General features: G+C 38.9%; 1 protein-coding gene and 1 long non-coding RNA gene across 6 annotated transcripts; both read left to right on the plus strand.

The window, feature by feature from the left end:
- The first annotated feature begins 1,288 nt into the window (after positions 1-1,288).
- ptbp2b (polypyrimidine tract binding protein 2b) lies at positions 1,289-14,486 on the plus strand. Of its 2 annotated transcripts, XM_065276106.1 has the most exons (15): positions 1,289-1,420; positions 2,028-2,058; positions 2,261-2,321; positions 4,343-4,515; positions 4,617-4,760; positions 4,874-5,035; positions 6,097-6,207; positions 6,504-6,702; positions 7,042-7,101; positions 7,757-7,872; positions 11,471-11,504; positions 12,035-12,127; positions 12,211-12,427; positions 13,009-13,086; positions 13,187-14,486. In XM_065276106.1, the coding sequence occupies exons 1-15, from the start codon at positions 1,413-1,415 to the stop codon at positions 13,314-13,316; spliced, it is 1,617 nt and encodes a 538-aa protein (XP_065132178.1). In that variant the 5' UTR covers positions 1,289-1,412; the 3' UTR covers positions 13,317-14,486. The 2 variants fall into 2 exon arrangements, with proteins under 2 accessions (XP_065132178.1, XP_065132179.1); XM_065276107.1 differs by lacking the exon at positions 7,042-7,101.
- A 2,484-nt stretch (positions 14,487-16,970) lies between these two features.
- Positions 16,971-22,889, plus strand: LOC135766707 (uncharacterized). 4 transcript variants are annotated; one of them, XR_010541796.2, is made up of 10 exons: positions 16,971-17,026; positions 17,860-17,945; positions 18,093-18,165; positions 18,479-18,575; positions 18,738-18,887; positions 21,081-21,148; positions 21,271-21,365; positions 21,432-21,531; positions 21,834-21,891; positions 22,271-22,889. It is a non-coding gene; the product is annotated as an uncharacterized lncRNA (long non-coding RNA). The 4 variants fall into 4 exon arrangements; XR_010541794.2 differs by lacking the exon at positions 21,834-21,891; XR_010541797.2 differs by lacking the exon at positions 21,834-21,891 and having other exon boundaries at positions 18,479-18,513.
- The last annotated feature ends 2,017 nt before the right edge of the window (positions 22,890-24,906 follow it).

Here is a 24,906-nt window from a genome sequence, read left to right on the forward strand (position 1 = left end):
AGTCCTATTTTCCCACTTTATGGTCCTGTTTGTATCATTATTACCCTTAGTCCTCTGGGTCCATACAGGCCTTATGAGAAACTGTAAAAGGCTTTAACCAACAGTGGCAAACAGATTGTAGTCATTACAGCGGGGTCAGTGGGTGCATTGTATTGAACAGTTCACCTGAGTTCAAACTAAATGAGATGCGCAATGCTGTTTGAATAATTAAGGAAATGCTATATCAGGTAACTATGGAAGAATGAACCTTGCAGCAAACCTTACGGTAACCACAGAGTCATGTATATTCACGATGTGACCTCTTAACATTAGCATTAGCTCTGCTTAGTTTCTGCAAGGTTCACAGAAACAGTGGACACCTGCAAGGTATTGGCAATTTTCCACAGACGGGCAGCCAAACTAGTGCTGGACAAGCTGGGAGGAGGGTTAGGTAAAGGTTATATGAAACACTATAGCCAGAAGGCCCAATTCTCTCATCAATAATCTGATTCAGTGACAAAGGACTGCAAGCTCCCAATTCACTTGGTGACCAAGGCCCTGGAGGCAACAGTCACATGTGCCGAGTATTGGAAATCAATACAGGGTATATAATGATGCTCAGGCCAAGCTGTTACATTTGGTGAAGAAATGTGAAGTAAACATCTTTTCATCTGTGGTCAGTTGGAGCCGACTGGACCCCTCTGTGCACCGTATGATTGTATTTTACCTGTGGGCTCTCAGAACGGTGAAGTGTGATGATCTCACCGCAATCTTCACCGTCGTTTAAAGGGTCACTGAGCTGCTACTGTTGAGCAAAACAGAACGGTGCCCCTTTGAAGCATTGAGGTGCCCACGCTTATTTTAATGATTAATTGATCTTAAAGGTTAATCCATATACACAAAACATAGCTCGTTTCACTACAGTACAAAATAAAATAAGAAGAAATATGGTTGTACCACATAAGACATCCTGGCAAAATAAAAGCCATGAAGGCACATTTAAAATATTTGCATTTTTGCATTATTACAAACATAATTATTTGCACTATTGTAAAAAGACTTGACAATTCGTCATTCTTTAAGTCATATGACATCTATAAACACAACGATTTATATGTTTTGTATTTTACATTCATTAGTTAAAAAAAATAAGTCTTATGTACGGCATATCGCTATATAATAATTTATAATATCATAAAATAACATACTATACAAAAATTATGTCTTGAATAAAGATATTACAAGATAGATGTTACAATCAGACAGCATATTATGCTCTGAGCGTCTTATAGGTTCGGCTATGTATCGGTCGTGTTCGGGTTATTCCGTGGAAAAAAGCTGCTCTCCTCCATTTTGCATAGTTACGTGTGTGTGTGTTGAAAGCTTCTCTGCTCCTGCAATCCGTATCACGCCGTGGAGACCGCTTTCCTGCAATGGACGGGTAAGCTTACATTGTTTACAAAATACGCAAAAACATGGTATTATTTTGAGAGTTGTGTAAGGTCGTTTTGAAATAAACGTCTCGTGCAAGGCCGTGCGTGCAGACCGGTGATGCATCGGCTTATAATAACAAGTGCGCGTTAGCTTCGCAGATTATGGTTTACCTAAGAACACACGTGATATGTATATGCCGAATAACGAAACAACCTATAAAGTAATGTAATGTCAACATATGGGTTATTTAACATTTTATGGATAAGAGTAACATGTAATATTAATTCTTCCTGTGGTAGTTTAGCTGTGCAGCTAACGGTGCTGTTGCTACGCGCTGCTAAGCCTGCGGGCTCGTGAGATTCCCTTTGTTGGAAATATAACGGTCCACGAGCATAAAGAGTATTAAGTGTACATCTTTAAAATGCTTCGTCTAAAGTTTGGTTCGGTGCTTTTTAAAGTAAATATGAGTGTCCTACAGTTCAGTATTATAATATATTGCTGGTTACATTAATTAGTGTAATTGAGAATTGTGTGTACTGAGAGCATTTTCTATTCACTAGTGTAAGCTTTAACAGGCGGTACATTAATCTGCATTTTAATATTTTCTCCATCAGCATTGCAAGCGATGTTGCAGTTGGTGTAAAGGTAAGTCTTCTTTAGTTTTCGTTGCTAATTTATTTGATAAAATTATGGCACAAGTTTATGAGGACGAAACCCTTCAGGGCCCATATTATCCCACGAAGATCTCTGTTATATGAATGATTGATAACACTCATCCTTCATTAATGTCTACATTTGAATCATGTGAAAGATTTACTGAATTTGCAGTGTACATGTGTCTTTCTAGAGAAGCTCAGATGAATTGCTGTCTGGCAGTCTCTACAACAGTCCAAACTCTTCAGTCACTGGTAAGAAATTTTCAAAACAAAATAAATTCTCTTAATGACCTTTTACGTCAATAAAAAAAATGTACGTATATATCATATGTTCATCAGAAATGTTTACTTAAAGGCAGGCGGTGTGAATTTTGAAAAACACTTTAGAAAAGGAATTCTGGCCGACTACCAAAACACACTTGTAGCCAATCAACAATAAGGGGCGTGTCTACTAACTAACATTGTTGCCTGGGTTGCGTATGTGTGGGGCGGGTCTATCAAAAGAAGGTCTAGATTCTATTAGGTTAGGGGTGTGTGTGTTTGGGTGATTTCAAAAGTCAACATAAGGTGTGTTCGACATCGGCTGCGGCTGGATGTAACCGATCGGCGAGATTAGGCGCGTGCAGGCGGGGAGGAGCTGAAAACGGAGACGTGAAGTCGGACGCGCTGTGCTTCCCGTAGTTTGCGGCATTTACATCAAGCATGGCTGATCACGTGTCGTTTGCTTGCTTGATCGCATTAAACATGATTGTAAGATGTAAACTACATAAAAAGTATACTGTTTTGTTAACCGTATATGAGCATGAGTGGAACTGAAGAGGCTTACAGCATCTGTTTTTACAAGAATAAAGTTCAACATAAGCATATATTATTTAAATACCAATGTTGTGGGGTCTACGTTTTTTTATCCATTTTATTTTGATGAAGATGACACATTATAACATCGCGACTACATGAAAGGAGCTTTAACTGTTATAAAAATACAGATTTGTGAGCATTTGTGGAACTGAGGGCGTGAAAATACACACGAAACACGCGTGATTGTTGTCATGTGGTGAATCCGACCAATCTTGAAACAGCTGTGTCGTCATTACAGCCCGTGCAGCTCCTCTTCGCGAACTGCGCTGGCTAACTCAGGCGGCTGATCTCGAATCGCTCTCGCGGTACTTAAAAACCACATGACACAGTCACGTGCCTGCAGCGCCAGCTGAAGTCGGACAAAGTTACTAACCGGAATGCACTGCTTCAAGTCAGCCGCCGATCGGTCTGCGCAGCACCGCATGAAGTCGAACACACCTATAGGCTTTCAGAGATCATGCAACCCGCCTTTAGGGGGCGTGCACACCAAAGCTTTTACACCCGTGGCTGGCGCTTGTTTTCATTTGTTTCCAATGGAAGCGCGCCGTTTTTCAAAAGATCCCGCAGCTAGCCGTGTAAAAAAGCTTTGGTGTGTCCCACACCTTAAAACGGTTGAGATTTAGTCTACATGTAAATGTATTTGGCTTATGCCGAGTTCAGACTGCATGATTTTCAAACTAGTCGGGTCACCTGTGGTTTCACACTGCTTGATTATCTGGGGTAGTGTTCAGTCGCTGCCGTTTCAGACTGCATTATGAATTGGCGACAGGGGTTTTCATACTGCATGACTTTAACGTAAGAAGAATCGCCTATAACTTTGTCCCGGTCCGCAAACTACGTCTCACAACCAAACGCACCTGAGAAGTGACGCGAAGGAAACAACGCGATGTTACGCTTGCAAGACCGGAGTTCTCCAGTGACACTGGGATTATTATTAAAAATTTGCAGCAGAAAGAAAAAAGAAATAAAGATTATGAAGGAGGAAATGTTTTGAAAGACTCCTCCCCGAACTTCCCACTGTACTGTATGTTGCTCTCTCATTGGATGTAGGTCATCGCTGATGTTATTGTCAGACAAAACACATTTCACACAGCATAATTTTGAATCGCCGACCGGTCCAGATATTTAGCATGCCAAATATCTCACGGGTGTCGGCGACTCGTCGGCGATCCTTTCAGAACGCGTCTATTATGATTCATAGTGTGATTGTCACTCGCATGCACAAGCATTGATTTGCCTGTGATTTCGGGTATTTGTCGGCGATTTCTCAAAACCTGTTGGCGAGTCAAAATCAGGGCTAAAATCGTGCAGTCTGAACTCAGCATTAGCATATAAACCAGAAAATATTAATTAATTTCCTGGACAAACCATTTGAAATGTGTCTGATTTCATGTTTGTTTGTTTTTTTTTGACAGCTAATGGAAGTGACAGTAAGAAACTGAGGGTGGAGGACAGCATGGATAGCCCTCCGTCTAGAGTTATTCATATCCGGAAACTTCCAAATGAGGTTTCTGAAACTGAGGTCATTGCCCTGGGTTTGCCCTTTGGAAAGGTCACCAATATTCTGATGCTTAAAGGCAAAAACCAGGTATGTGTGGCAGCCCAGCTCTTATTGTGAGTTTGTGAATTTCAGTTTAAATGATGGTTTTGTTCATCCATACTGTATTTTGTACTCAATCCAACAATTAGGCATTTCTGGAACTTGGAACAGAGGAAGCAGCTATTACCATGGTAAACTACTACACGGCAGTTACACCACAAGTGCGTAATGTCCCAGTGTTCATTCAGTACTCCAATCACAAAGAGCTCAAGACGGACAGTGCTCTCAACCAGGTGAGAAAGCACATTCATGCTAGTTTTATTATTTCATAGATAGCGCATATATATCAAGGTGACACACATGGCTTTGCTCGAATTCTGATCTTTTCCTGTGTTTCCTCCTTAAGCGGGCTCAGGCGGTGCTGCAGGCAGTGTCAGCGGTCCAGGAGGGTGGCTCTCCAAGCTCAGACACGGCAAGCGAGAGCGTGTTAACGCCTGCCCCCAGTCCAGTGCTGCGAATAATCATCGACAACATGTTCTACCCAGTCACCCTGGACGTCCTCCAGCAGGTCAGTGCATCCATCTGAAATATAGTGCATTTTTAAATAAAACCAAACATAGTTTTAAGGGCTCGTTATAGTTGTGTGTAGGTCCTACACCGTAGCTGCGACGGCATAAGTTCCGCGTCGGTTTTCATTTATACTTTTGCGTCGTCGTCCGCATCGACGTGCCAACACACCCGCCAACCACTGGTAGGCAGTATCCATGCATGTAACCACAGTAGCAGCGTGACCGTCAATGAAGCAGCAGCTTGGCAAGTTAACCCACAAACAAAGAAGAAACATCAACTTGTTGTGTATGATTTGAGAAGACCAGCAATGTAAGTAAGTAAATAAACAGCCAGGGTTTCCTGCAGCACTTTGCAGTTCGGGCGGCCCACCTAAGCTGGGAGACCCTACCGCCTTAACTAGGTCATCCAAAAATAAAAAAAATTGCTGCACAAAAGGCCGTCAAGTGCATCTCGGAGAATACCGCGAACGCGCTTCACACCGCGAGCGGGCACGCGCGCCACATGGACGAAATGAGAAAGACATGAGCCGTTTCTCAATGTCAAGGAAGGATCCTCAGAAGCTAGAATTTCGAGGATGCTACGTCATCGACGTCCGTCGAAGGACTGTTCCAATGTCGAGGATCCTCGAAATTTCAGCCAAGGACTGAGTACTTCGTTCGAGAAATATCCCATATACAGGAAAGGATGCATATTTGTATCCTTCGCGCTCTTCACGCGCTGAAATCACCCACAATCCTATGCGCGCAGCACCGAAAGCACACCTTTCAAGCACGCAATGACGTAATGACGTGCACTTGTTAGCCTGTTCCATTTAACGTGTTCTCCGAATGCTTAAAAGGAGCCTTGCCTAGCCTCTGAAGGAAGTGACTTGTAAGGACTAGTCCTGCCAAGGAAGTATCCTTGACATTTAGAAACGGCTACGGTCTGGACCGTCCCGGTCTGACAAAATTTTTCTGCGAGGTGCACGTCAGGCTACGGATAATCTACATTGTAGAGCTTACGCATGACTATAAATTGGCCTTTACACTCAATTAACAAGTTTGTATTGATTTCTTTTAGATCTTCTCCAAATTTGGGACTGTCATGAAGATAATCACATTTACCAAAAATAACCAGTTCCAGGCTCTTCTGCAATTCAGTGATCCAGTGAATGCCCAGCAGGCTAAACTGGTAAGTGAACGAAGAGGAGAATCGAAACCACTGCAAACTCCATAAATGCGTAATAATGTGCCAAAGCACTGTTATGAGATTTTTGATGTGATGGTTATGACCACAGGCAAATTATGATCCAATCATATGTTGGTTTAGTACCTTTCTTTCATTTATGTGATGAAATGACTGCAGTCGTCATTACTTGTAGAGGACCATTTTATTGCTTTTAGCCAGGGCCCTACATTATGCGCTGTAATTATTCTTACTCTAATTGTCATGGAATAAGAAATGTCTTCTTTTTTCCAACTACGAAGTCCTTGGATGGCCAGAACATATACAACTCCTGCTGCACTTTGCGCATTGACTTCTCCAAGCTGGTCAACCTGAATGTTAAATACAACAACGACAAAAGCCGGGATTATACCCGGCCCGAGCTGCCTGCAGGAGACGGCCAACCACCCGTGGATCCGTCTGTGGCTGCCGCTCTCAACAAAGACTCCACTTCCCTGCTCGGTAGGGCTTGTTTCGCAAAATACGCTTACATGTGTCCCACTCATAAATCATTTCCCAGTCTCACCTTTAAGACCCATCTTTCTCTGTCATTCTCTGACACACATCACTGTCTTCTGCCAGCTTAAGTTTCAGAGCAGTGTAGGGGTGTGAATGCTTCAGTTCTATTATGTTTCATGAGACTTTTATGGCTCTTTGTGGAAAATGGGTCAGTGGTGCCTGAATCTCAATCGCGTTTAATTGATGTGCCATTCAAACACGATGCTTTAAGATTTTGCTGCCTCCACGGCCCCCAGTTTGTGATTGATCCCGTAAGACTTTGACTGTGCACATTCTCCTTAGGTACTCCCTCTGGAATGGTAACTTCCTACTCTAGTGGTGGAGGGTTTCCATCTTCTCTAGGTACCTATTGCTTCCATTTACTTTATTTTTTGCTTTTTTGTTTTCTAACCCTAGTTGTATGCACTCTTCCCTCTGAAGGACAGTGACTTTTTCAGTGCTGTCAGAATTTCCAGGGCATTTATGTTGAAACCACCCCAACCATTTGTCCTGACTTGACACGCTGGATTCATAAACAGTGTCTCTATTTGTCAAAGCATTAATCTGAAGCGGCAACAATAAGCCCTTCCATTCTGCATTATGAGCCTGACGTAATGGATTGACACGCACACTAATTAGGAGCCCATATTTCAGACAGACTGGCAATCCAAACTGCCAAACATGAGTTCCCTCAAGCTAAAGCAGAATGGCCTATTGAGCGGATAACTACAGCATGAAGAAGGGACCCAAAAAGCAATTTTGTTTTCGGATATTGCTCCGGAGTGCCAGTCTGTGTGAAATCCACACAGATAGCGATCTACCTAACGGCAGATATTGACTCAGGGATGCGGGTTTGCCAGAGGTGTGTGGTGTTTGGCTGGGTAGCTGGATGTGCTTTGTGCAGACAGGTAGACTGCATGGCCAGAGGGCAGATTCGGCTGAGATGCTGAGCTGTCGTTCTTTTGAGCTGTGTGGCTCACACGGGTCTTCCCCTCTTCTTTTCTCTTTTCCTCTGCAGGTGCCATCAGCCCTCTGAGCGCGGCTGCGGCGGCGGCGGCAGCAGCCGGGAGGGTGGTGCTGTCGGGACACTCGGGACCTGGTGGTGTGCTCCTGGTCAGCAATCTCAATGAGGAGGTCAGTACCCCCCTGTAACACACCCCGCAAATGCACCCTGCTCTCTCTGTTTACTGTCTTTTCATTGTCTCAGTCAGGTCACCGGTACACTATGTTTATATATGTTTGGACCTCATCATTTTTGAGTTTGATAGGGCCCTCTGTGTTTTTAACATCATCTTCATGAAGTTTAGCAGTCTAAACATGAAGTTTAGGTGATCTTCTCAGAGTGCCTTTCCATATGATAGTTCTTTACATACTAGATAAATGGGCCAGACCAAATATTTTATGATTTAATAAAAAAATACTTCATAGATGGCATTTGAAGTTCTGACTAATGTTAGTTCCAAAATACAAAGAAAAGACTCATAAATGTATTATGCAAATATTGTATTCCATACATCGCTTTTTATTGGCCATAATTTTGAGATTTACACAAAAATGTATAGAAAATGTAGAGAAAAAGAGTTTCCAGGTGATAGCCAATTTCATGTACACTACAACAACACTAAGTAATTATTTGTATAAGAAGTCTTTGAATTGCGTAAGTGTCGAACACGACCATCTGTGCTTATATTCGCGGTTGAGTATGCTTTGGATGCTGTGCGGATGCCTGCATGCACGTGCGAGACAGATGTGAAAAGTAAAGTATACCTTTTCCCTACGAGCCTTTATCCATGCCAGACCAGTAGATGGCTATGTTACTTTGAAAAGAAACACTACACGCATGCGTACATATGCATTCTTCTACAGAGCGAAAAATACAATCAATCAAGACTACTAAAGGATTGAACAGTTTGTTTAGATGGACAACGATGTAGGTTGGTTTTTTACTACAAGTGAACCTAGATTATAATGTAAACTCAGTACCGTAAAGCACAATGAAACGGATGTAATAATTGTCTTATTTTCCTCGTCGTGACGTATTTCCGAGTAAAACGGCTTCTGAAATAAGATAAATGGTAGGGCGGACTTGAATTTGTCCATTGAGAACTGATTGGATCGTTTAAAGTTGGGTTATGTTGCTAACTGCTTATAACAGTGTTTTTTTTTCTTGGGCCCACCCTTGAGTCATTCCTTGTGACTGGAAGTAAAGCGAGATTGTTTCGAGGAGGGGTGGAGATTAGCTTTTTTTATTAAAGGTACACTCTACTTTAAAAAAATATATATACTTATTTCCCTTCTCCTCTGAAGTGAAACACAAGCGCTACCACCTTTAGCATAGCTTAGCATAATCCATTGTATCTGATTAGACCATTAGCATCGCGCAAAAAAATTACCAAAGTGTTTCCATATTTTTCCTATTTAAAGCTTGACTCTTCTGTAGTTACATCGTGTACTAAGACCAACAGAAAATTAAAAGTTGTGATTTTCTAGGTAAATATGGCTATGAACTATGAACTAACTCATTCAGGCGTAATAATCAAGGACTTTGGTGTCGTAACAAGGCTGCAGGAGGCGCAATGATATTACGCAGTGCCCGAAAATAGTCCCCTTAGTACCTTTCAATGTCAGGGGACTATTTTCGGGTGCTGCGTAATATCAATGCGCCTCCTGCAGCCTTGTTACGACACCAAAGTCCTTGATTATTACGCCTAAATGAGAGTATAGTTCCTAGCCATATTTACCTAGAAAATCACAACTTTTAATTTTCCGTCAGTCTTAGTACACAATGTAACTACAGAAGCTTCAAGTTTTAAATAGGAAAAATATCAAAACTCTTTTGTCATTTTTTTGCGCGATGCTAATGGTCTAATCGGATTCAATGGATTATGCTAAACTATGCTAAAAATCGTACCGCCAAACCTGGAGATCAGCTGAATGGATTCCAAAAGGGTAAAAATCAAATGTTTAAATCTAGGGGAGCTGGAAAATGAGCATATTTTCAAAAAAGTGGAGTTTCCCTTTAAGTGGGCACATTAATTTTTTAAAATAGTGAAGCTCACAGATAAGTCATCATTATACACGGATACAGCATAGCGTTATTTTTAAAAACTTGCACTTTAACACCCATTTTCAAAAAAGTGTTTTTTCAGTGCTATTGTCGTGTAAATAAACTGCCACGCCGCATAAAAACCTTTCCGTTTCGGTTGAAAACATTGTGTAAACAGTTCCTAAATTACATTTCTATTTTGACTTTGCTGGCTTGCTGAATGGAGCTGATGCTAAAAAATATGAGGGTCCCTTAAAGTTCATAGTGGAGAATCTTCTAATACTCCGTTTTATTTCATTTAAATTTAACTGCTCAACGTGGTAATGATAAGAAGATATTTTTAATCAAACACAATGAACAATGATGACTTTACCTCAGATTGACCTGTGTCTCATTTTCATCCTTGATGCATTCATATGTTATGTTCAGTGTTATTTCAGTATATTTACAGTTAGCTTATATTCAAAGTAGTTAATAAATTGAAACCTGTAGCTTTCGCGTTCTCTATTCTTACTTATATACTTGGAGAAATATACTGAAAGCATTCTCAGTAAGGTTCTCGTCAAAATGGAGGGTCTCTCTGCAGTCTCTCCTCTGTGCATTCTGTGCAAATTTTGATCACTGTCTCTCTCCTCTCTCTCTCTTTCTCTCTCCCATATCTCTCTCTCTCTCTTTCTTGCACCTTTTCTTGAGTGCTCTGTCTGGAAGTAATATCTAACTGTCTTTTCTCTCTAAGCTGTATCTCTCTCTTCCTCTCCTGATGCTCCAATGCCTCTCTCTAAGCTATTCAAAGTTGGTATGAAACCTGGTAGCCCCACCCGCCTCTCTCATTTCTCTCACAACTCTCTCTCACTATGTTTTCTATGTCTTTTTAAAGTGTCCCAGTAATTTCCCCATCATGGTTTTTGTTTTCCCAAACACTTGTGGGTTTGTGGAGTTTTCAACATGACGTGCTCTCTATCGATGCCATAACTCTGCAAGGTGGTTTTCACGCCTACCCGCTGCATGGCCCTGCGGCTTTACAGCTATAGGCCGTTTAATTCTTAGCGCTTTCTCATACTTACGCTTTCCTGCATGCTTTGTGCTCCTTTCACCACTTCTGTGCTGCATTTAGTCTGAGTAAATGTGCCCTGCCCACATTCGGTCTCGGGTGACTATGCTTGGCACAGTTAAACAAGGTCGGGGGAAGAAACAGCTAAAGAGAACCCTGCCATTTTCTGACCAAACTCCTGCATTTCCTGTGTACTGACCTGTATATTATTTTTGTCCCCCCTCCCAACTTTTTTTTTACTTTTTTTGTTTTATCCCACGCTGCTTCCAAACCCTCTCTCTCTCTTTCTCTCTCTCACCTCTCTCTCTCTCTCTCTCTCTCTCTCTCTCTCTCTCTCTCTACCTCCTTCTCCCTTTCTTTTCGTTGCTTTTTTACACCTTTGTGATTGGTTTGCCCCCTCTGATCCCTTTCCCCATCTCCCCGCCCTCCACCCATTCATGCTTTGTGCCTGAACCAAAACAAATGTTCCTCCTCGGACCAACTTGCCCCAATTAACTGCCTTGACCCATGCTCCATGACCACCTCACCATTCTACGGGAAACCACCCTCCGTTATGGATGATCTGTTCATCTCCGCTCTACCTCGACTCTTCTCTCTTCCTGTCTTACGCTGCTTGCTCTTCTCTCCTTCTAAAGATGGTTACGCCCCAAAGTCTGTTTACCCTCTTCGGTATGTTATCGTTAGCAATCTACCTCTTTTTTTTGTTGATCTATTGTTTGTTTATTTGATTTTAAGTTTTTCTCTTTAATTTGTGATTTTAAGGGTTAGTTAATAATCTGGCACTAGTGTAACTAGTAGTTTTTCTGTTTGAATTTTTTAGGTACATGCCAAATTTCAAATAGAATAGATTATGTTTGATTTTTCTTGGCATTTTGAAGCCTCTGTCTCTATCTTGCTCTATCTGTCTCTCTTCATGTACTGCATATATTAATGCATGGTTGATTATTTTGCATGTAGGCTTTCGTTTTTTAACTTTGCCATATGACATGAGCTTGTTTTTGGAGGGCGTATCGAAATAAGTTTTGTCTGTTAGAAGCACTGTTTTGGACTCTTTGGTGTAGATAATTTGGAAGATTTGTACATCAACTTCACCTTTCATGTCAGAACCGGAGCTTCTGAAACACTAACTTGTCCTTCCTGGTTCACTCCTCTCCTCCCTCCTTCCCTCCCTCTTCCATCTGCCTCTTGCTTAACAAAAGGTGTCTATGGTGACGTGCAGCGTGTGAAGATCCTTTACAACAAGAAGGACAGCGCCCTCATACAGATGTCCGATGGAAACCAGGCCCAGTTAGGTAATGTTCATGCTGATTTCTGAAATTTTATGATTGCGTTTGAGCAAGGCTAACAAAAAGGATTTTTGTTCATTTTGGTCCAGCCATGAGCCACTTGAATGGGCAGAAGATGTACGGCAAGATCATTCGGGTGACTCTTTCCAAGCACCAGACAGTACAGCTGCCTAGGGAGGGTTTAGATGATCAGGGTCTAACCAAAGACTTTACCAGTTCTCCTCTGCATCGCTTCAAGAAGCCTGGATCAAAAAATTTCCAAAACATCTTCCCCCCTTCAGCTACACTTCATCTCTCCAACATCCCGTGAGTATGCAGTGAGAACTATTTTTGAGCTATATTTTGCTACGCTTTACTGAAACACAAAATAAACGTTTTTGTAAAATGTGTAAAGGCTGTCTTTTGTTAATGGTACATTCACTCGGGCGTCAGCGTTATCATAGTGACAACAGCCAATCCCAGTGGATTGACAGCTAATGTGTGCCCGTTTGGTTGGGATTGCGATTGCTGGTGTAGCTTCAGTGTTACCCACCGCAATGATTTATCTTTCCTCCACTTTTATGCTTCTCTGGTCTTGCATAAACGTAATTGGCTAGCGTCTGCTAGGATATTTGCAAAAGTCGATCTGATTGGCTGACGCCTGCATGTGTGCTTGAAAAGTTGAGAAATTCAACTTCTGCCACGAGCAACACCAGTGATGTGACGCTGACGAATTCACAATTTAGTTCAGGATGATGTCACCCATTCAAAGTAAATGAGAAATGTTAACACTGACACTCTTGAGATTTACACAACTGTGTGAATGTACCGTAAGAGTCGGATTTTGTTTTATCATGTATTATGACAACATGTGAAAAAATACTAAAACCTACTGTCTTCGCTTCTAGTGAAAGTGTGACAGAGGACGACTTACGACTGCTCTTCTCAAACTCTGGCGGAACAGTAAAAGCGTTCAAGTTTTTTCAGTAAGAGCCCTCCCCTTTTCTTCTTGAATATCTTATCAGCTATTATTTATTCCAAATCTAATCCATTGTGTTCAAAATCCCATTTGTTTTTTAATTGCAGAGATCGCAAAATGGCTTTGCTGCAGATGGCCACAGTGGAAGAGGCAATTCAAGCACTCATCGACCTTCACAACTACGATATGGGTCGTGGTCATCGTCTGAGAGTGTCCTTCTCGAAGTCTACCATCTGAAGATCATCTGGTGCTGTGTCTTTCCTTTCATTTCCCCATGAAGATCAAGTTAAATTTATTTTTACCAGTCATTCCTTAATACCATATCAAAACGAGCATGGCTGTTGAAGAGAACATTTGCTCTGTATTTGCTTCAACTATTTGTTTTATTTTGTGTTATTTCAGCTGTTGTTGTTTTTTTTTTTCAAAAAGGCTGATTTCTGTTTAAGAAAGGATTGACAAAAATGTGCCTTACTTAGCAAATTGTGTCATTGTTTCGCTCCCGTGGTTACAGATTATAGACGTTGAGGCACATTGGTATATGAAATGTGAGATGATAAAGAAAAAGTTACTCTGATAATCTCCTGGATTGTGTTGTTTTCAAAGTGATGGCGTGAACTCTTGCCCAGTATCTTAAAATGTTTTTTTTTTTTTAAAGCTAGTTTCAATCTACTGAATTGAATTTAAATTCAAGATTTTGATGGGATATGCTCCAAGTTGTAAATTTCCTTTGTATATTTTTGGTTTATTCGGTGCCATAGTGATTTTTTTTTGTGTAGTGAGGCACCCGAGGTATTTTTTGTGATTTAAATTCTGTGATAAAACAATGAAAGTGGGGAGCATAGTGTGTAATAGATAGTATATGCTTTAATATTTTTCACTCGGCTTTGCTTAAGTGAATTGTTTTACCCATTTTTAAAGTGAAAATCCATTTTTTTATCAGAGCATGTGCTGATGGATCTTGGCAGTTGCATGTGTCAGATTGACCATGTTTAACGTTGTGATGTCATTATTGTAGGGACTGTTGGGACCAAAGTAAATGTGCCTTTAGTCTTTCTTTATTCTACATTGTACAAAACTTTTATTCAACCTCGGGAATATTTTTATCAACAGAAAAACAGACATCACTCAAACGATCCTTAACTGTTTTTGATCTTGGTTATTTAAAGAAAATCGCTCATTGATGACCTCTTTGTATCATTTGTTTTTAAAAAAGTGGTTTGACCTGGGAAACGGGGGGGCATACTGTAAATTTTTTACATGAATTTAGTTTTTACATCTTTAGGAATGTAAAGAAGTGGCACAATTAAAAGTTCATTTTCCTACAAAGATTGTGCTTGACGGTCCCTGTGTGGTGTAGTGCTTTTACACTGTAGCATGCTAAAATAAACTCTTCTCACTCTGCATTCACCTCTGCCTCTCTGCTGTCTCTTTCTCTTCCTCTACTGTCCTCTGTATCTCACTTGGCTTTGTTTTCTGATGCACTCTTTCCAGGTTGGGTTAAGAATAACTTGCCTTAATATAAACGTATACGTTAGAAGCCAGAAAGTAAAACAAATTACCTTTCTGTTTGCACTTGCACTCTGTAGATTGTCCACTCTATTGTCATCTGTCTCTAGTCATTCTGTATTTTCTCATGCTTATCCACGGATAATTCTTGTCAACTCTAGATATTTAAACTTGGCACCAGTGTGCCTTTATCACATCCCCATTATCAAGCATCTTGGAGAGGGTTGTTAAGCAGACAGATTAGTGCTTGCAATAAAGGATTAAAGGCGGCTCCACTGAGGAAAGTTGCATACTTTAGCCAACCTCTCAGGATGTGGCTGTTAAAGCAACTTGATTGTATATTGGAATAGCAGAGAAGAGATCTTGATGACAGATTTGAGAAAAGACACAAGGTGCAAGATTTTTGGTTAATATAAATGCTATTATATGAATTTGCTGTATTATAATACTTTTGAGCAGGTTCTGTACACAGATCAAACCAATTTAGTTCTTCATTTGTCATTTATAGGAAAATAAAATATATTTTATAGAGTAGAGTGCCTTTCCATGGTCAGACATGGAGATTTATTTTTGTCTGTTTACTGAAATCTGAATACAATGGTATTTAAAGGGGACATATCATGAAAATTTGAGTTTTTTTTCATGTCCAGTGCTTCCATCAACCTAGAAAATGTGAAAAAGATCAACCCAGTAACTTAGTTTTGGTAAACCATTCTCTGCAAGCATGTGAAAAAATAGGTCATTGATATTTGGCTCCCCTTGTGATGTCAGAAGGGGATAATACCGCCCCTTAATCTGCACTATCCAACCACGGCACTGCCATTTAGTGCACAGATCAGCTCATTTGCATTTAAAGGGAAACACCAAAAAACAGCACATTTTTTGCATGTTATTATCAATTATCTATATGGTATTTTGAACTAGAACTTCACATATTTACTCTGAGTACACCAAATATTTATTTTACATCTTAAAAAAGTCTTGTGAAATGTCCCCTTTAAGATTTGAATATGTAAAATACAGTAAGCCTGCATAGTAAAACTCTTACAAGAGGTCAAACTGGAGGATACAAAGTAAGTACCTGTGAAGAGCTCAGCTTTCATAGCTGGAAAATGTACTCAGTTTGGACAAAGACTGCCAAAATGCCTGTATTTTGGCATCTCAGTAACTTGGGACCTCATCCATGACTGGAATATTGCAAGCTGTGCTACTACATTTACATCGTAATAGTTTCAATGACATTTTTTATTATTTAGAAAAAACATACAGCATTTAAAATAAAAACTGTAACATTTTGTAATACATTTGGATGTGCTATATGATACAACACTAATTGTAATATTTTTAAGACAGTACCGGATGTATGGAGTGCAAGTTTGTCTGACAATATTGTTATCAATTTATCTGAAATTTTTCAATTCTTTGTGCCCAGCGGGCACCTTGACGTCAATTTGACATCAACAAATAGTCAAGATTTTGACCACCATGTATAACGTGCATGAATATGCATATTTTCATTATATTTTGTAATTATTTCCTTGTGGTTGTAAAGAGGCCCAACAAAGGTATCGATCTGACATGTTTTTTCTGGTCCCTATATCTCAGGTCAATATCATTGACATTAAATCGATGTTGATTTGATGTCAGGAAATAAGATGTCAAATTGATGTTAAATTTATGTCAAAACAATGTCTGTAAAAGTATATTTATTACTCATTGTAAATCAATGAGACTCATTTTTAACATCTTGTAAGTTGTAGGTCTATGTATTTTGCATGTGGTTTTTTTTATTTATTTAAATCCTAGCATGTTTACAAGTAGTTCACATTTAAAATGACACTATAATTGCATATACTATAAAAGGTCAATTTAATCTGATTTCGAAGCTTGATATTGAATGATCCTCCAAGCAGTCATATGACCGACCTTCAACGTTGAAATTTGGTTGAAAAAGCTTAGTTGTTTGTTCAACGTTGACACAACGTTGAAACAACAGTGAATGGTAAACAGTTGCAAAGGGTCAATAAAATAAATGTTTAATGACATTGTAATTTGTGAATCATTCAGTAAAAAGCTGTAAAAACTCGTTTTATGAAACTGATAAAAATACTATTTAAAAATTTACCAAAAGTAATTGGGAGAGTTAAAAATGTAATAGACACATGCAAATAAACTATTTTTATTGTTGTTTTATTGTTATTATATTTTCATCACAGTGTCTTACATATAATATGTTAAATATAAATTTTAAGAATACCATTAATAATAAAATACATCAAGACTTTTATCAGTTTAATTCATACAAGTCAGTTTGGAATGTTTGATCCTGACTAAAAAAATAGCGAGGTAATCTCGCGAGATTACAGCCTCCCCATATAGAGATTACACGAGACTGGAGAGTTTAACGGCTGTCTGCGTGATCATCGAGAAAGTGCGTCGAGGTAAGGAAATATCAAGTCAATAAGTCAATGTTTAAAACGCGTAACATTATTTTATTCACACATAAAATGTTTTATGTTTAATATGCATCGTGCTTTTTCTGTTATTTGTGAACGTATCCGTTATAATGGTTGATTCGCTATTCCACGGCATGTTTTCGCCGAAATTGGACTACGGTTACATTAATATGATTGTAATATGAATATTAATCAATTAATATGATATCTGGTCTTATCAACTTAACCACTTGGTTGTTTATTGCTTCAGAAAAGCACTTAAATGTAAGGGCTTTTTGGACAACTGTTCGGTAGAAAAGCGTTGATATCGTAGTTCAGTCAGTGAATATCTGATAGGTCTTACAGGCGCCACAGACACCTCTGTCAGTCATTTGTAAAGAGGAGCAGCACGGCAGCTGGATGAGTGCGGTCAGTTAATTAATGCTGCTTGCTTAATTTCATGTTACTGATTAAGTGTTTATACTTAACGTTAGATGAGATGTTGGTGTTTTATTGCTCGCGAATTTGCAATAACTGCATTTATCAGGCATCACACGTTACGTCACATCCTTATGCTTGTGTCTGCGGTCCCTCGCGCTGTATCCATGATTTAAAGCGGAATAAAACTCTTAACTCCTTTGTAAGGAAAAAGTCAAACAGTGTAAGTTGTTGGCATGTGCTATTTGAATTGAAATGAAGTGTAATGGTATTATTTTGCTTACTTCTCTTGATGAATAATTAGCAAGTTTAATGGAACTTGAAAATATTAGTTATCCAGACAAATGTGCTCTTGTTTTCAGTGTATTTTTATAACTCTTTTGTAATGTCTTTGTTATCAGAGCCCTTCAAATTAAAAATAGTGATGGTGATCTTGTCAATGCTGAGATTTTAATGCATCACCAGCCATTACATCTGTCTGGATCAGGTAATGTTGTGACATGTTAACCCTGATATTTCACAGTATATACTTAAATGCATTATGCAAGTGTATGCATTACATTCTGATAAAGGTCATCATTTATAGAATTATCTTTTACTATTGCACTAATTTTACTTTTTTATATGTTGTCAGGATTGAAGAAGAATCAGACAGCAAGGGTTGTCAGATCAGAAACGTAATAACACAAACATAAGAAACTTCACAGGTAAGCTTTTTAAAACCACCTACTACTTGTTTCTCAGTACTGGTTTATCATTGTCATTAGGAAAATATTAGAAATTAATTCAGGATGCAATGGTCTCTGTTCAGCACAGCAATTAATTTCTTCTCTATGTCACTATTCCCTCTATATTATATACATGTTTCACACCCTTTGTTTTCAATAGACAGAGCCAGAATTTAATTCATAGTTCAGAGCAGATGTTGATGGAAGTTTTGAAAAGGGTTCATATTGACAGACAAAATGGATCTTTGTGGTTGTGTACATAACAGCTTTCTTTCCTTCTTATCTTTATTAGGGCTGTGACAGTGACAGTATTTTACCACCGCGATGGTAATGCACCAATTCACCACTGTGGTGCGGTGGTTATAGAATGTGTTTGTGTGAGGGGGGAGGTATATATCTTTTATATATATATATATATATATATATATATATATATATATATATATATATATATATATATATATATATAAAATGCATACATATATTTTGAAATATAAAAATGTAAACAAAGATCAGATATGATGTTTCTTAACAAATGTGTGTGTTCATAGGCGGCAATTTCTTTTTCCGCCGGTGGTTGCTCATCACAACCTCAAGCTTTACTTCGCAACGCCAGGTGCTCTAGATTCTGGAGCGCTCAAAGGCTTTGAAGAGGTGGAAAGTGGCGCAGTCACGTTTTCGTGTGAATTGTGAAGTTAAAGGTAATGTTTTTCCTGTGTTTTTGATTGTGTTCATGTTTTGTGTGAAAAAACAGTATTTTTCACACAATTTACTGTATAGTGCTGTTTTCACTGTCCTCAAAACGGGCTGATGTCTTCCTTGTTTTATGAAGTCCCTCCTTCAGAAATATGTAACGAGTTCTGATTGTGTAGTTTGTTTAGTGTGTTGTGATTCAACAGCAGCTTAGTTTAGTTAGAGCTAGGGCTGCACGATTAATCAAACACGATTGTCACACACATCTCGTCAGTAAAGCTGGTTCCTTGATAAGTAATAAATCACCATCAGCTGCTTTCAGATGGAGCACTATTTACTACACAGACCCGACAAAAGGAGAAATCATTGCCGATTATGAATGCGATATTTTCCCTTTTGTCAGTGAACTACGGCTCTGTGTAGTAAATGGCGCTCCATCTGAAAGCAGCTGATGGTGATTTATTACTAATCAAGGAACCAGCTTTACTGACGAGATGTCCGTGACAATCGTGTGTGATTAATTGTGCAGCCAGAGCCATTTGAGCTTAGCTGGCGACTGACGTGTTCCTGTGGGCGGAGGTTAGTCAATGCTCGTCATTCAACCAGGAATTAGAGGGCTATAGTACAAACTGGCCGTTCACTGTATGGTTTGAAAGGGGAATATATCGCTTGGCAGTAGGCTTGTTGCGATAGTCGGTGAAACGGTGATTACCGGTGCTTCAGCCTCTCACCGTTTAGATCACCACCGCGACACCGTCTTTCACCGTTGTTTTGATATTTTCTTGTAATTAAATAATTTAGTTTCGTTAGAGAGAGCAAACACTTACAACTGAATGTGTCTGCTGTTTGAATTCAGCGGAGCTGAACTCGCATCATCACAGAGCAGCGGCTGCGGGTGTCAGATTTCATTTATTTCTGTCAGACTGCGGCGAGCAGATGATGGCAGAAGCCGCGTGCTTACTCGTTTTTGTTATAATATACATATATGATGTTTAATATAGGTCAGATCGTTTTGTTGTTGTGTTTTTTCATTAAGAATAATAATAAACCCACCATTCAAGCAGCGCTTTATGAAGGAATAGCCGGTTGCTCTGCTTGGGACTGGCGGGTTCTGTCAGAAGTACCTGCGCACATTGACTCAAGCACTTAAACCAGCTGTTGTACTCGCATTTGCATGCAAATTCATACGCAATTTAACGCAGCGTGTGCAAGCGCTGGATTTAAACAACAGTTGCATCTAATTCAAAAGTGAAAGTAAAATGCCCCTATATAATGCATTTATAAGCCCCTTCCACCCGGTGAAACCGGTATCACCGGGTTTGTCACGCGCTGATTTACCGGTGGGAAAATTCTGTCACCGCAACAACCCTACTTGGCAGTGAACTTAGAGCATAAATAATACCTTAGCTCAAACAGCAACATTACACACAAACTAAATTTGCGATCAGGAAAAACAGTACCTTTAATGTGAATAAACTGAACATATGTGCTTTGCCATTTCGCTGGGTGCTTGAGCCGAGCTTCTGAGCACCCACGGGATTGGCGCCTATGTGTGTTTATTGTAGCACTTCAATCCATGAAACAAAAAGTGAGAAACATTATTGGGGTTACAATGTTTCCAGCAGCACTAAAAACATGTTCTGATGGTGTACAGGTAGCGCAGATTGATACTTTTTCGCAACCTTGAGTGACCAAGAAAGAATATTTTGCCTCTGTTCTGCTCCCAAGCCACCGTGTCATCACTGATATCAGTTGCAAATAGCGCTCTAACTCTGAATCTGCTGGCTGTTTGCGTTCACACAAACTTGAAGATATCTCGCTGGGGGAGATTGTACTTTATATTTTTTCATAGTTTGTGACGTGCACGCAACCGCAGGCCGCACTTTACCACCACGGTTGTTATGAGAACTGTCACAGCCCTAATCTTTATGTATTATGGCTCTAATCATCACTTTTAAAATTATGGCTATGCCCATGAGTTATAAAATTCAAGTTATCACCAACCATTGTAATCCACCACCAAGCTACCGTGTAGTAATGGAACCTTACAATATATTTTTTACTTGTTTTGGATTGTATTCCGATCAAATTCTAGTAATCCTAATAATTAAGATGCAGTGTTTTGTATTTCACAATTTATGTTTTCTTTTTAAAAGGGGCTATGACTTGTTTTTTATTTTTTTATGTGTTTTATATTGTAGGCAGATCACCGTGCAACTTGGTGAAGTCATGTGTCTTTCCAGATGGCCAAATCTGTACCCCTCAAAAAGTAAGGAAATAATAGTGTCCCATGACAAAAAATGGAAACATTCTTAATTTTTTTTAATAGTTGTGCTTGGGCCACAGTTTTTTTTATGTTTTTGTACAAATGAAATATGTTTTTTTTTTCAGAACTTTATTAAATGCCATGATAGACAAGATGAGCCTTAAGAGGAGATTTGGGAAGATGCTGTTTCATAAGTCTTTGCTTTGCCAGATTATCTGTGGTAAGTTTGTAAAATCTATATTAAAAATAGGACAAGAATATCTCCTAATCAAAATTTTTTGATCAGGTTGGGGTGTCTGCCAACGTGATGCCTTGCTGGTCTGGTTTGAGTTTGAAGTCTCTCTCAGACAGTCCAGAAGGTCTGGAGTCCATCTTAGCTTTCATTGGTAAGTGACTGCACAAGAGGCTGTTTGACCCACACGTAAGGTAAACAGTCAATGTTTGCTTTGTTTAGCATCTCAATTTGGGGGGGGGGATATAGATAACGCACCTTTTGAAGCAGCAGTTACAGCCTCAGGTCTTTTTGGGAAGGATGCAGCAAACCTTGCAACACCTGGATTTGTTTTTTAAAAAACAGTTAGAAGCACCATTCACTTCCATTGTATTCGTTTATCCTGCTATGGAAGTCAGTGGTGCTTATGGTCAGTTTGGTTACAGACATTCCTCAAAATATCTTTGTGTTCATCAGAACCCTTTAAGGTGTAGAAACATCAAGACCAATAGGAGACACCTGAGCTAAATTCCAGGTATTGTTGGAAAGGGTCTGAATATGTATAATGTAAAAAATTATACATTTGCAAACGTTTCAAAAAACGTTTGCAAATGTAAAAAAATGTATGAGGAAAAATGTATACAATTGCAGTATCATGAAAGAACATAACAAAATTGAAAAGTGAAGAGGGTCTTAATACTTTCTGAATGCACTGTAGATGATCTTAATTGAAGCTCATTGTCACATTTGTAAACACAACAGCTTTCTTCCTTCATCAGCTATGCTATGTTTCTAGTCAGACCATTAAAGAACACACATCTTGCCTTCATGTGCAATAACTTTTTTTATACATGGCCTAAAAAACATAGCATTTTTGACAATGAAATAACATGCGGTTTGTTTTTCCTCTTTAGATGCTGTCATCATTTTTTAAGTGCATGAGCCAGAATGGACGGGTGGTGGTGGCCATAAGAAGACTGTCAACTAAACTAGGGTGACCATACGTGCCATTCTTCCCGGACCCGTCCTGTCCAGTCTTTTGGAACTCGTATTTGTCGACCGCATACGTCACAGAGGATTATTATTATTATTACAGAAAAGCAAGCGTTACATTTTAAGGTAAGAAGAATGAAACTACGATTGTATATCTTATGTTTTTAACTGAATGGCGTATGCGGTCAACAAATACGACTTCCGGAAGACGCACCGAAATCCTGGACGGGATGCGTCCGGGAAGAATGGCACGTATGGTCACCCTAACTAAACCAACAACAAAATTCATATTTGCAGTTATAAATAAAATGACTTTTAAACCTGATTTTGTTTTCTTATTTTATGATTTCATTCTATATTTGGAATATTCAATTTTTGCACTACTAACTGGAAACTGTTTGAAAGAATGTGTTTTTATTAAAAGACAAATTTCAAAGGTGAATCATATGCCGGCTGGGATATCAAAATAGCATTAAAATGACATCAACATCATAACATCCTGATATCAAATAGATGTAGAATTGACATCAAAATGACATCAGCAGGGGTCAAAATCTTGACATCAACACTTTGACGTCAAAATGACTTTCATTTTTGACCTATTCTGTGATGTAATTTTGACGTCGATGTTTGATGTCAAATTGATGTTAAATTGACATCAAATGCCCGCTGGGTGATCTTATTATCAGAAAAAATTGTCACAAAATGGTGACAACACTCTAAAAAAAAAATGGTGCTATTATAGCACCAAAAGTGGTTCTTTGCTTGTAATCATAGAAGAACCGTTTTTAGTGCCATATAGCACTGGTGAAGCACCAGTGAAGAACCATATGGGGGCCATATAGCACCACTGTAGCTATATGGCACTAAAAATGGTTCTTCTATGATTACGAGCAAAGAACCACTTTTGGTGCTATATAGCACCGTTTGTTTTTAGAGTGAAGCTGTCACTGGAGGAGTACCCTTTTAAGAAGGTCCTATATGTACCAGAGTCGTATAATAACAGAGTTACGAAACGCTTTGATCTCGCCGCCGCGCGGTCACGTGATTCAGGTAACGTTCTACAGTTCCAAACCAAGCAGGGCTGTCAATCTGTTTGCATAGGTTTTCAGCTATTTTAGGTAAATATTAGCTTGTAATGGGAATTGATCACTATACTTACTATGTTTATAACGGTTTTTTTTTACTAGGGAGTGATGGAAATACAGTAAATCAGTTAATAAAGATAAACAGTTAATTGTGACCCAAATATAACTGTGGTTATCTATACCAACTACAGCAACACAGTTTATCTTTTATTTTTGTAGCAAAATATGGCTATATAAATAGGTATCAATCTGCTAAAAACATAATACCTACACTTTTACTATATTAAAATCACAAAAAAGATCGAAAACGCGGTTATTTGTAACAGTGAAGCATAACAGAAACACACTAAATTCATATTTTAAATTCACATTAAATGTTAATATAATCATACATGATTTTCGAGGATACATCACTCGTATTACTTACCAAACACAATGAAACACATAGCAGCATTGTGAAGCAGTGTGACTTTCTTATAAGGCATTTAGCTTGTCGCTGTTGCCCCCTAGTGTTACTCGTAATATATAAATAAGATAAGTATAAAGTAGATGGCCACCAGTAATAACATATTAAACCATTAAATCTATATTATTCACACATTATACACAACTCATTAAAATATAAAAATTTTACTAGTTATTATTAACGATAATCATTACCTACAGCAGAGTTCATAAAATATCACTGTTGACTATATTAATGAAATGTCCGAAAATGTAAAGAGAAACGGTAATTTCATCGATTTACCAGCAGGTGCCATTGAAATGAATGGGCTTCAGTGCTGCGTTTGGAACTATGCGTCACTACCGGTCACTACATGAAACGCTGTTACTTCCGCATTCCATTCTTACAACGGACGTCTATGTGAGTGTCGTAACTCTATTATTATACGACTCTGATATGTACCATTTAGGTACAAATATGTACAAAATACATTTGGCGCCCCTTATGCACTCTTTATGTACAAATGTGTACTTTTTGAAAGGGTACCAGTGACAGCTAAAAACCATTTGGTTTTGACAGTGTATAGTGTTATTCTAGATGTTAAATCTCCTTTGAGCAATCTAAGACAACTTTTGTGTTGTTTCAAGGCCATTTGTAACTCCACTTTAGCCTATAATGCACCTCTTGCTTGGAGAGGAGGACTGCTGTTTTTCCCCTGAATCGAGAACGGCGATGAAAAATAATTTGTGAACAAGCCTTATTGCTCAAAACAGAAACGTCAGAAGACAAACTTGTGCCAAATGATGTGTTTTCTTTAAAAATCTGATATAAATATAGCATAAATCTGAGTGTAAATTCATGCGGTGCTAACAGCAGTGTTTTGTAGCACTTTCACATGGCGGTTAAGAGCCGTTTTAGGACTGTAAGCACAAAATAGTGTCCTTGTTCTGCCCTTCTAGTCTTTGTAGGTCACAGTGTCAAAAAGATTTCCCAAGGAGAATTAAATATTTAAGAGAAACAAGTA

Source organism: Paramisgurnus dabryanus, chromosome 6 (assembly GCF_030506205.2).
Source record: "Paramisgurnus dabryanus chromosome 6, PD_genome_1.1, whole genome shotgun sequence".
NCBI lineage: Eukaryota > Metazoa > Chordata > Actinopteri > Cypriniformes > Cobitidae > Paramisgurnus > Paramisgurnus dabryanus.

Bases quoted from the DNA above. Each gene is read 5' to 3' on its own strand.
- ptbp2b (XM_065276106.1), top strand. The intron at 2,322-4,342 runs GTAAGAAATTTT...TTTTTTTGACAG, and splicing joins TCCAAACTCTTCAGTCACTG to CTAATGGAAGTGACAGTAAG. The intron at 4,761-4,873 runs GTGAGAAAGCAC...TTCCTCCTTAAG, and splicing joins CGGACAGTGCTCTCAACCAG to CGGGCTCAGGCGGTGCTGCA.